This window comes from Rhamphochromis longiceps, linkage group LG3 (genome assembly GCF_057381845.1).
Source record: "Rhamphochromis longiceps isolate RC_006_pf linkage group LG3, R_longiceps_female_GT1.1, whole genome shotgun sequence".
In the NCBI taxonomy this organism is placed as follows: Eukaryota; Metazoa; Chordata; class Actinopteri; order Cichliformes; family Cichlidae; genus Rhamphochromis; species Rhamphochromis longiceps.
In genome coordinates this window covers 46,290,256-46,302,544 of record NC_140559.1, presented here as the reverse complement: position 1 = coordinate 46,302,544, position 12,289 = coordinate 46,290,256, and the positions used below count along the sequence as shown (strand labels likewise).

The following is a 12,289-nucleotide window of genomic DNA, read 5'->3' as shown; positions in this document are numbered from 1 at the left end:
GCAGCGAGTACGCAGCCATCTTTAATATAAGCACACAACATTGTGACAGTATATGAGAGAAAATAAAGAAAAGCATAAGAGGTTCCCTTTAACCTCCTAGGACCTGGCGTCCACATATGTGGACATCACATTTTGGGTTATTTAGACCAAAATACTAAATGTTGCTCTACAAGGGCCTGATATCCACTTACAAGGACATTATACTGCTACTGTTCTATCGAAATTTTAAACAAATATCCTCATATGCGGCTCTCATTTTTCTTAGAAACAAAAATTAGGTTAAAAAAAAATCTGGTAATTCTTTGTTTTTACATTCATCAGGTCCCAATCAGCCCAAATATCAAAGAGAAATTAAAAATGCATGCTGTGGAAGAGTTCAGGTCTTAGTTGGTTAAAGAAGATGAATACGGTTTGTATCTCTGTCAAAAGCCCAGCAGAGGGCAGCATCATCCTGCAGCCGTTTTAGATGAAAACAATCTCTGTGAAGATCTGTCTGATAAGGAAAAGACTGAAATAAACTGAAAGAAAATACGTTTGCTTTAAAAAATAATAATAAAGAAGACAATCACTGACAGTTTGCAGGTAACTGACAAGGTAAATTTACTCCAGAGTCACAGACAGTTGAGGAAGAACACTAAGAAGAAGCTGTTCAGCACAGACCACCTGCTTTTTGCATTGCAACACCTTTAAAGTAAGTAAGTGTGCTAATGATCAGCAGGTCACAGTGATCTAGTCATGCTCTTCTTTCAAACATGGCAACCATCCAGCTGCTCTCCAAACCAAACACGTCTGGTTTACAAAGCCTGCTCTAGTTTACGGTCAGCAAAGTACAAAGTGCTCGAGGAAAAAAGGCGACGGTGTCATCAGGAAAACACAGTCTTGTGTTCCTGCTGTGCAACAAAACGCAGCGGTGGGAAGAGGAATTCCTGAGGTTCAGAGTCGCCACGAGTAGCTCATTTAGCCGAGCTCATAATAAGTCAGTGTTAACAGGACAGGACATGCTGCGGTTTTTATATCCAAACATCCGCTTCAACAGATTACAACCATAAATCAGGCATTTGCAGGCAGCAGTAAATCACCATCAGCGTAGACCTGAAAAACAGCCACTGCAGTCGTTAAATTTGTTCTCCTAATTTTGGAGCGTGTATGTGTGTTTAACACGCCTTTAAATTTGAAGCATCATAACCAGTCAGCATCTAAAGTACAAATTCTTTTACCCAGACCAGCTGACACTGTGGTTTACCTCATCTTTGAGCCAGCAGAGGCTCACATATGATTGTGAGATATTGTATGTCTGAAGAACTTTAAAAATGTAACCCTTTAAAGCTTAAACCACAAAGTAATCGCTAGAAAATTCTTATATTTTTTTGAAAATCGAGAGCTTATTGAACCTTACGAAACGCTTTAATTAAATACAAAATTTGTACTATAGTTGCTACATTTGGGATTTTTTGCATCTTATAGGTTAAAAATCTACTGTGCAATTTAATTAAGCTTTTAATGTTGATGATGACAACGATATAGAAGTGTTACAAACTCATACATCAGCTCATGTGTGATACACTTGGCACGACAGGGTTAAGAATATAAAAAGTCCAAAAAACACATGTATTGTAGCGTTTTTACATTAGTTTCATATCCTATTCAACGAGCTGAAATTTATTTTGTTTAATTTCTTGTTTAAAAATGTTATTTTAGTTTTTTCAAAATCAGTTTCAGAATAATTTTTAGACTCCAGCCTTAATGTGGAGGCTGCTTCTCAGACTGAAGTGATGCAAGTTTTTGCCATGCATAGGTTTAGTATTAATTAACTATAATAACCTTGAAAAAGCTTTCACAGGACCTGTCAGTAACTCGACCAAAACCAGTGTGCCACTGGTTTTAAGCTCAATTCACTGGGCTTCTCCGAATTAAAACATTGCCACGTGCAGATCAGGTCAGAGAGCTAACGTTTCACACATTAGTCCTGTCATGCCAAGCTAGTAAAAGTGTATGAATTGATGGTGCAAAATTTAAAAAAGTGACTCACTTTATGGAGGGTATCTACACCAAAAAAATAAATGAGGAGAGCACTCGACCATCGGTGTCTAACACGAATTCAGGTAAAGTTCAGGTGTATCTATTTGTCCAGAGGAAGGAGAAACCACTGAATCCCTTCACCTGCTCTAACGTAAACCAAAGTGACGACAGATGCTCTGCAGAGGAAACAACCCCATTAAAAAAAAAAAAAAGGACCACTGCTCGCTCCCTCCTGACTTTTCTCTAGTGTTGCTTTTTGCTTCGGTCCTTATCATACATTAGGTCATTTTTGTAGCTCTGGCAGTGCTCGCCTTCAGCTCTCCTCAAGTAACAGCCTGTCTCCTGGTATCTCCCTTCAGACTGTGCTGGGGGACTCTGCAAACCTGTGGAAGCTGAACTGGCTGCAGTTGCACACTCGTTCTACCAACAATGACACGAGCAGGTCAGGAGGGAAAATGAGAGCATGATTTCATTTGTATTAAAGCAGGTGAAATGGACTCATGGATGCTTCTTGACAGCACGGACCGACGTCCCTGAAGTTTAACTGAGTTGTTACTCAACTGAGCTGTGATGATCAAGCATTTGCTTAATTTTCGAGCTGTGCCACATTCAAAGAATGTGTGTGCAACTATAAAAGATCCTGGCCAGTCTTCGGCAGAAAAGTCAGACTCAGGTTTCATGTTCACATGAACAAAAAAATAATAATAAAAATTGATTAATTAAAAAACAACAGCACCTCACTTTGCATGTCACATGTCAAAAACAGTCACGTGAATTATTTAAAAAATGTCCAGTTTTCTTTAAGGCAGAAGGTTCTGGCTCCAGCGTTAAACTGAGGTTCGTATTTGTAACAGAGGGAGGAGCTCGCCGCTCCCTTACAGCTGCTACGAGTTTCACAGGAAGCTTCATCTTTCACTGAGTCTCTGAGGTATGACATGAATACATCGTTGCTCACGGAGGTGTGCAACAGGATGCAATTTGATTGTGTGCTCAGAATGTGCAAGGCTCTATCTACTAACACAGTTTTGGGTTTGCTGGATCATTCGACTCCACTGTGTGTTTTTTGTCAGAGGGCGAACTATTCATCTGCTCCAGCTCTAAATCCAAAACTTTCTCTTTGGCATCGAGGGAACGTCTTTGAGGAGGCGGTGGATCAGTACAGGAGAAAAAGCGAGGCAGGGTGGTCATGGTCAGCATACCGAGGACGAGGAAGGAGCCGGCCACCATGAAGGAGGCGATGTAGTTTCCTGTGACGTCCTTCAGGAATCCTGAAAGAAAACCTGGATATTACTTGAAATGTAAGAAACCGTAAAACTGAGAATGAGATGATGAAAGACTGAGGGATAAACTGAAGTGCACAATATCGGCCTCATGTCGATTAAAGGAAAACACTGCAGTGTTTAAAAAAAATATGAAGCCCTGATAAAGCTCTGCAAAATCACACGTTTAATCATTGAATACTAGTAAAAAAGAAGCCTTGTAGGGTAAAATAAGAGCTTCTGAACAGCTCATTCATTTTTCTGCCTTGAATCCAGTGACCTCTAACAGTGCAGACAGTTAAAGTGGAAAAAATGTGGCAGGAAACCTAAGATCAGACATTTGATCTGTAAAAGGGTTCATTTTTGTGTTAAACTCTTTTTTACATGCTTTGAAATTAACATAAAACAGAAACAGGTCAATCAGTTACTGACAGCTCATTTTTTATTGTCAAAGCTTTCTGCTTTGGGTTGAATGTGGAGAAAGAATGATTCTGGTGACACTAACCAAAAACTGAGGTGACGCAGCTCGCACGTCCAGTGATGATTTTTAAAAGTGAAAGTCGGATCGGCTTCACAAAACTTGATTTTTGCTCTCTGCACAGGTTTGAGGTTAACAGTAAAATGCCACAAAGTGATCTAAAAAGTAGCAGGTGTGCAGACAAGGTGTCTGCCTTTTATAAGAGCAGTTATCCAAGCTTATGACAGCACCACATTCAGTGTGTTGTATTTTGGGCTGATTTAGGTCACTTTAGATAGATTCTTTTCAAACTAAAGCTACAATGGAGTCATTTTTGTTATAAGCTGGCTTTATCTCAGCAGCTTTAACGCACACCTACCTGACAAAGGAGTCCCCAGAAGTCCAGCACCACTCTCGATGAGCTGCAGCAGTCCGAGTGCCCCCATCGTGCGCTCCACGCCCACAATCATGGGCACCACTGCAAAAACAACGGAGGTCAAAGCCCCAGAGCAGAAGCCATAAAGCAGGCTGATCACCATCAGAGCGGCGTAGGAGCCAGACATGGAGCTCACTGGCAGCAGCATGATAAACACTCCTGCTAGGCCTGTCCACAAGGTCAGTAAATGAACAACCCGAAAGTGGCCCAGGTCGGAGAACCAGCCCGACACTACGCGCCCCAAAATGTCCGAAGCACCTGCAGCTGACATAACGAAGGCAGCTTGGTACTCTGAGAAGCCAACTTGGCGACTGTGGGCCACCAGGTGGAAGTAAGGCACGAAGTAGCCGACGTTAAACAGAGTAACGCCCAAAGTGTAAGTGAGATAGGGCCTCTCAGTCAGCAGGGACAGCTCCAGGTAAGAGGCGATGCGCCGCAGCATGGACGCACATGACTTTGTCTCTGAATCCACCTGCAGGAGAGGAAACAAGGAAAGTCTGAGCTTTATCTTTACATATCGCTCCAAAGTCAGTGAGCAAGAAACTTTACTCTTCTGTCCTGATGGTTATGACAGAGAACATTATGATATTCCTCTCTGAGAGAGACATTTTTACTTAAACCAGACCACTGCCTTGCTCCTCCTTCTGTTCTACCTTTGCCGGTGCTTTAGAGCGCCGCTGCGGACGGATCAGCGCCCCGCAGGGTACAATGTTGAGGCTGAGAGCCCCCAGGATCAGCAGGGCCCCTCGCCAGGCGTACGTCTCCACCAGCAGCTGAAAGAGCGGGTTGAAAGCGAAGGAGGAGAGGCCGATGCTGGAGAACCCCAGTCCCAGAGCCAGGGCACGCCGGCGAGTGAAATTAGCCATGACTGTGGCCACCATGGGAGTGAAGACCATCCCCCATCCAAAACCTGGAGCACAAAGCGAGCAAAGTACACCATGAGAGGCAAGCGAGCAGTTCACTACTTTATGAGTTAATCGGTTAACTGTTAAAACCCTCTTTAAACCCTGGAAAAAAAAAAAGAAAAAGAAAAGAAAATCCTACTTTCGGTCAGTAAATGTTACAAAGCTGTAAGACAACCTCAGGCTCCGCAGATGGGAGACACAACTTAACATATTGTAAATGTGAAATAAAAATGTTTCTCTGACCCATCACCTGACTTGGAAAACAAAAATCAATTTTTTGCGCTCTTCCTCTGATGAGTGCGGGAAACTGGGTGGATGCACTATCATATCAAATGAGCGTGAACACCACAACACGAGTAGAAGAACACTGGCAAAGTGCACAAGGTAAATAGTACAAAATAATACCACTGATGTATGCAGTACACGGTGTGTGTACAAAACATCTTGAAGCACCAAACTTAAAGCAGATCTGTTGGTGACGGTGTAGTGAGGGGGGACAGTTAGCTCATGGCATGCATAGAAGCAGCAATAACTGAAAACAACTACACTCTGCAGCGTAACAAGAGTGTAGTTGCACCTGTGTGAGTGACTCACGCCTGAAATACACCTGCTGCTCGTCTGTGATGTCACGTCTCAGATGCAGTTTTGTGCTTTTTGTCACACGGCTTGAAATGAGTTCAGCAGTGCAGCGTGTTCATTTTGAACATTTACCTGTGTCTGAGTCATTCTGACTTGTATTTTGTCTTTTTGTGAATTATTATTAATCTCTGGCTCTCTTCCACAGCATGGTTTTGTTCCGCCTCCCTCCCCTCACGCCCAGAAAAGCAAAGCAGATGGGTGTCCCTCCTTGAGCCTCGTTCTGTGGGAGGTTTCTTCCTTTTTAAGGGTTTTTTTTCCTTCCTACTGTCGCCAAGTGCTTGCTCATAGGGGATCATCTAATTGTTGGGGTTTTCTCTGTATTGTTGTAGGGTCTTTACATTCAAAATAAAGCACCTTGGGATAACCGTTGTTGTGACTTGGTGCTGTATAAATAAAGCAGAACTGAACTGAACGGAATCTTGTTTCTGCACGATGTGCAGAAGTCATCTTTCTTTAAAAAGTGAGTTTAATTATGACTGCTGGCACTGAATTAAGTATTTTTAACATTTTTACCGTAACATTGTGACACCCAGCTAACCCTAACTGTAAGTTAAAGTTGAAAGTGCTACAGCTGTGTACCGATGCTTTTCACTGGATGTGCCAAAAAACAGGAGCTAAAGCGGGCTAAAACTGGTGGTTTAAGACTCTAATACACGTTACCTGAAATTACTCCCATCGTGAGGTAGAGGTGTACGAGACAGGTGGACTGCGAGGCAAGTGTGAGGCCGAGCCCGGCCAGAAAGCCTCCCGTCATCACCACCACTCTGGGATTGTAAGCATTACACAGTGCAGCGGCCAGTGGACCTGCAGAACAAGCAAACACATTTACATCATTTATTTATAACTATATCAACCTTTTCCCCCCTTTAGAAGATTTAAGGTTGAAAGACCTTAATCCAAACAGGGTCACATATGCATCCTGTAGTAGTCTGTATTTACCCTTTAGTCTCACCATAAGTGTTTTAATGCATTAAGAAAGAAAAATAATTACTGTACAGTTGTCACCTGTAATACTACAAACTGCACACTCACACTTCCACAAACATCAATGACTCACTGAAGAACTGCTGAGCTGCCAGGCCGGTGGACGAGATCCAGGAGATGGCCTGGGCGCTCTCCTCGAAGTACTGAACGAACTCCACAAAGAAGATGCCCAGGCTCCGCATCAGGCCGAACACGAGGCTCGAGCTGACAAACATGGCGACAACCAGCACCCAGCCCCAGCCTCCATCCGGGCCCTCGGCCTCATCGCTCTGGCTCTGCGATTTGGACTTTATGTTGGTCATTTCCAAAGGAGAGTTATCTGAAATGCAGGTGAGGAGAACAATGAATGAGTGCAGAACAAGTCTCAGATCCTGTCTGTGATTCTCAAAAGCCATAATTGATTAACTTCCCACAGGCCAATAAATGGTCTGGTTGACCCATGCATGTGTGACTCAGCTGCAGGTCTTCATTTGACAAGAAAATATAGGTGAGAGGTGACAGTAACCGCTGAAGTGTTCATACATCAGCTCTGATCAAATATTTACACGCTCACTGGTTTTGATCAATGATAAATCATATTTCACTGCCAGAGGGGAACATGGTGCAAGTCTGAGTGTGTCAACATAACTCAGAGTTTAACGGTGTTGCATCTCTTTATAAATTATGAATGATTTACAAAGCAGCTCTGTTTATTTATTCTAACCATAAATTACGATGTTTTGTTTGACTTTGACTTATCAGCTGACCTCAATCTGGGTCATACTCGTTAAACATTCACAGCTATAAAAAGTCATAAAATGGGTAATACTCATTCTGCACAGTCTTTTGACCCAGATTTACATACAAGTTAAACAGAGGCTTTTATTCATGATTAGTGACAAGTATTGTAAACAATCATCACACTATGGATGCAGTGTCAAACACAATGAATAAAAAGGTAACTTGCAGAGTATTAAAAAGGGTAAATACATATCTGTAAAGTATCAGTATCTCTTTAACTTTATGAAGAAAAGCTTGTGAGCCACTACAGCCATTGTGATGCTGTTAATGACTTTCTATGATGTGTTATTTCCCACATTTTCACTTTCGTTTTTCTGGTTTCTGTTCAGCTGTCAGCCATTTATCTCCCTGAAAACTACTTCCTCTTCCACGTGAGTCATCAGCTCACACATATATATGCAAAATCTCCTTCACACCCCAAGACTGCACTCTTCCACATGGAGCTCTGACGCCGAGATGTTGTTCCTGGAATCTGCTGCAACTCTGGGTTACAGCTCCTAATGCTCCCATTATCACTAGGACCCTTTTCAACTTTACCTTCCACATCTGCTCCAACTGTTTCTTCAGCCCTTTGTTTTACTGAACTCCTCCTCTTGCTGTTTAGATGTCCTGCCAACAAGTTTTTTCAAAAAGGTCTCAAAGACTTTAGAGTCAGACCTGTTACAGATCGTCAACTTTTCTTTATTATCAGGTGTGTTTCCAAAACCACTAAAAACTGCTGTAATCAAACCTATACTGAAAAAGGACAATCTTGACAAGACACAAATGAACAACTACAGGCCGATCTCAAATCTCCCATTTTTAAGTAAGATCATTGAAAAAGCAGTTTCTCAACAGCTCAGTTACTTCTTAAAACAGAATAATTGCTACGATGCCTTCCAGTCAGGTTTTAGACAGAACCACAGCACTGAAACCTCTCTGACCAAAGTGTTTAATGACATATGTCTGAATACAGACAGTGGAAAAATGTCAGTCTTAGTTTTACTGGATCTCAGTGCAGCATTTGATACAGTTGACCACAACATATTACTCAAACGACTGGAGAACTGGGCAGGTCTTTCAGGAACTGTACTAAACTGGTTCAAAACATACTTAGAAAACAGGAAATACTTTGTATCAATAGGTAACTGAGCAGATAAGTATCACATGTGGAGTTCCCCAAGGTTCCATCTTGGGACCCCTTCTGTTTAACATTTAGATGCTCCCACTGGTACAGATTATAAAGAACAACATAAACTATCATAGCTATGCAGATGACACACAAGTATATATCACAATGTCACCAGGAGACCAAGGCCCTGTACAGGCTCTTGGTAAATGCATTGAGGAAATTAATGACTGGTTGTGCCACAATTTTCTCCAGCTAAACAAAAACAAAACTGAGGTAATAGTCTTTGGCGCCAAAGAAAAACGATTACAGGTCACCAGAGAACTTCAATCTATACACCTAAAAACCACCAACCAGGCGAGAAATTTGGGTGTAGTGATGGATGCAGACCTAAACTACTGTTTTTTTTAAATCAATTTTAAATCATGCTTTTTATTTGTTTTTGTTTTTTAATGTCTCTGTAAAGCACTTTGAAGCACCTTGTTGTTGAATTGTGCTATATAAATAAACTTGCCTTGCCTTATGTGCTCTTTCTTCTTGATGTTGCCGTCCACTGGGGATTGCCAGGCTATCACAACTGTGGTTTTCTGTTCCTTGTCACACACCGCTATGGTTATATGGTTGGTTTACCGGCAGCTGCTCGTCTGCCTGGAACTGTCAGTCCCACAGGAGCCCTGCTGTTCTCAACCAGCTTTAGTGGTTTCTCTCACCGTGGCAGTCTGCAGCTTGGGCCCTGTCAGCTGTGGCAGACTTCTCCCACTGTGGATTTGGTGTTTAGGGACACTTGTGCTGACACGATAAGAGCCTCTGTGCCATCCTTTACGCCCTTTCGCACTTCATGCGGGAGCTTGAGCTTCTATGTTCCTCATCATGGTCTGTCTTTAGGCACCTGAGACACTTTTGAAGCAAGTAACCTTGGGGAGCAGTCATCCTTTTTTTGTGTGAGGTAAACAAGACCAGTAAGGACAGGTCAACAGACAAAAAGATAAGCAAACTGTGTGAAAATATTATTAAACTGAGTCCAGTGTACTCCGTTAACTATGCACAGTAAAGTATGTGTTGATTAAAAAAAAAAGGTACATGAAATAATTTCATAGTCATGAAAACTATATAAACTATATATGCTAAAGAAATAACAAAAATAAACAAATAAAAAAAATGCCCTGAAATGCAATATTGTCTATGATGATGATGATGATGATGATGATAATAATAATAATAATAATAATAATAATAACATAAAATAATAATTATACCTCGTAATGACACTACTATAAGTAGTAAAAATACATGAATTAAGGGGAGGGGCAATTTTATTAAATTGTGATTTCCTTTTGAATCCCCTTTAAACTGTCGGCCCCAGAGCAAGCCAACAAAAGGCATGTAGGGAGCTGATATCCCAGGGCACATCCCAATCACCCCCCAACTCAGAAGCACCCATATCGGCCATCACTGACATGTCTGCCCTGTTCTTTTGTTGTCATAATAAAAGCTTGTTATATTAGCTTGTTCAGTGGAGAAATTAGAACGATCCTTTTCTTTTGAGAAGTGTTCTATATAATTTTGGTTTGGATTAGGATCTAGTTTATATAACTGATTATAGAAGGATTTGAAAACGTTGTTGATGTCTTGGGGATTCTGAAATGGTTCTCCAGTTTAATTTTCACATTTATGCTGACTCCTTCTTTACTGCTATATTGGAAGCTGTCGTATTTAAGCTGTTTAATGATAAATTGTGTTTTTTGTGGGTTAATACCTTCCACACAATGATCACGTTCCTGGATTGATGGGTGGGTGGGGGGGGGGGGTAATATGTTTACTGTCTAGATGTGGGATTATTTATTCTCCAACTATCATCAAGTCCGTAAGAGTTCATATAATGGTTTATTATATATGTTGAATGTCAGAATCTGGAGTTGCTATTGGAATATGAATATATTTTAGGGGTGAAAAGTGTATTAAGATATCCATCTATTGTAGTAATTGTCGAGTCATTTATAAACAATTATCTTAATAAAAGAGAAAAAGCTATGAAACAAGGATAGGTCCACATTGTTGGGTCCATAAATGTTTGCAAGGGTATATGTTATATTGTGAATTGTTTGGTGGTGTATGTTGATGAGTAAATATGTAAATATGTCTATGTTGATTAGATTTAAGGTTTTGATGTGTATATCCATCAATTTAATGTGATTAAGAAAGAAAAACATTAAAGAGAAGATTATGAGTTTCATCCAGAGTTTCATCCCTGACTGCAATCCCCTCTCCATCTTACTCGTAGATTTATCGTGCTGGAATTTGTACCAATGGATTCGAGCTCATTCATATTGCTGAGCTGGCCTCTCACCACCAGTCTCATCTCTTTGAGGCTGGTGCTCCTCAAATACCTTCTCTTGACTGCCCCAGGTAACACAGGTGCTGGAGTCTTACCTTACAAATATTTACCTTATGTATAAATATGTATGTTATGGCTTTTCCTTGCATGCATGTAATTATAACACACCATACTGGAGTCAGACAATAATAGTGCAGACTGTCCGGCTGAGCAACATCCGAGCAATAAGTTACAAATGAGTCAAAGCATCAGAAAGTTAAACCACCAAATCCACCCATAACCTAATGTTACTCACTGCTCAGCAGAAGGAATCACAGGAATTTGCTGCTAACACACATGAGCTCAAAGACTTAAGACTTAAAGCCATCATGAAACTAAAAGTAAAATGTCATTCTCAACAAATACAACTTTGACCCACTGCTTGTCTGCTTCACCATAACAAAATGTACACTTTGAGTTTTACCTGCAGAAGAAGAAGCAGTCCGGCAGAGTTAGATAAAAGGGGGACAGCAGACACTTAAACAGGACCAGCTGCTATGTCCACCATTCGTTTCCTACAGCCTACAAAGTTGTCAGCAGCTTGTACGAGGGTTCTGTTAACGCAGATAACCCCGACAGCTCGCTGTAATGAAGCTGGGTTTATTTCCTATAAAGAAAGAAGTCCATGTCTGTCCGAGTTGCCTGTGGTGACTAACACTAACTGGTTATTTTAAAGGCTGATTCACAGACTCGGAGATACATTTCACACAAACTTCAAACGAAAGCTAAATGTTTTGCCGGCTACACTCGAACAGGTGGACGACCGCGCGGTGGACATTGTGCACGTGCCTTCTCCCCAATCATTATCACATGCACTTGACGTCGACGCATTTGGCGCGTGCGCACTGGCTGTCCGAGGCGACACAAAAATAACTGCTTTTCATGTTTTCCAGCTAAACTATTTGAAAATGTGTTTCAAGCGCAAGTCAGAGGTCTCAAGTGACGTCATTATTAACGTGTGCGCGTGAGCAGAGGTATGACAGCGTTCACTGTGAGAACTTCACCTTTTCTAGCGGAGTGAGAGTGAAAAAGCCGGCTGACCGATTAACTGTAAACAGCTGAGCAAAGCCTCACTGCGCTGCTCACGGCGACACAACTCACCCCCGGTGCATTCTTTTCCCCGGACCACCTCGTGGTCCACGGTCTCCAGTTTCACTTTTGTAAACAGTTAAATTACACAATAAGGCTCTGTAGTCCACCCACGAGTACACTCAGGAAACTTACAACCGGTGCGCGTGCGCAGTCCTCACGCGCATACTGCCATGAAAACAAGATGAATCTTATCTGAAAAAACAAGTCTTATCACTAGGTTTACATAAATATAAGAT

General features: G+C 41.5%; 1 protein-coding gene across 4 annotated transcripts; it reads right to left on the bottom strand.

Moving 5' to 3' along the window:
- Positions 1 to 6: 6 nt before the first annotated feature.
- Positions 7 to 12,181, bottom strand: slc16a13 (solute carrier family 16 member 13). Of its 4 annotated transcripts, none has more exons than XM_085399878.1 (7): positions 12,063 to 12,181; positions 9,102 to 9,518; positions 6,773 to 7,018; positions 6,376 to 6,519; positions 4,825 to 5,081; positions 4,115 to 4,643; positions 7 to 3,287 (listed from the first exon to the last, which is right to left on the bottom strand). In XM_085399878.1, the coding sequence occupies exons 3-7, from the start codon at positions 6,999 to 7,001 to the stop codon at positions 3,034 to 3,036; spliced, it is 1,413 nt and encodes a 470-aa protein (XP_085256004.1). In that variant the 5' UTR covers positions 7,002 to 7,018; positions 9,102 to 9,518; positions 12,063 to 12,181; the 3' UTR covers positions 7 to 3,033. The 4 variants fall into 4 exon arrangements, with proteins under 4 accessions (XP_085256004.1, XP_085255995.1, XP_085256011.1 ...); XM_085399869.1 differs by lacking the exon at positions 12,063 to 12,181 and adding an exon at positions 11,386 to 12,043; XM_085399885.1 differs by lacking the exon at positions 9,102 to 9,518.
- Between the last annotated feature and the right edge of the window lie 108 nt (positions 12,182 to 12,289).

What these genes read in the sequence shown, in the direction of transcription:
- slc16a13 (XM_085399878.1), bottom strand. Translation starts at nt 7,001, where the DNA reads ATGACCAACATAAAGTCCAAATCGCAGAGCCAGAGCGATGAGGCCGAG. An exon ending in GCTCTAAAGCACCGGCAAAG is followed by an intron (nt 4,644 to 4,824) that starts GTAGAACAGAAG and finishes CCTCTCCTGCAG; the next exon opens with GTGGATTCAGAGACAAAGTC. An exon ending in TCTGGGGACTCCTTTGTCAG is followed by an intron (nt 3,288 to 4,114) that starts GTAGGTGTGCGT and finishes GTTTTCTTTCAG; the next exon opens with GATTCCTGAAGGACGTCACA.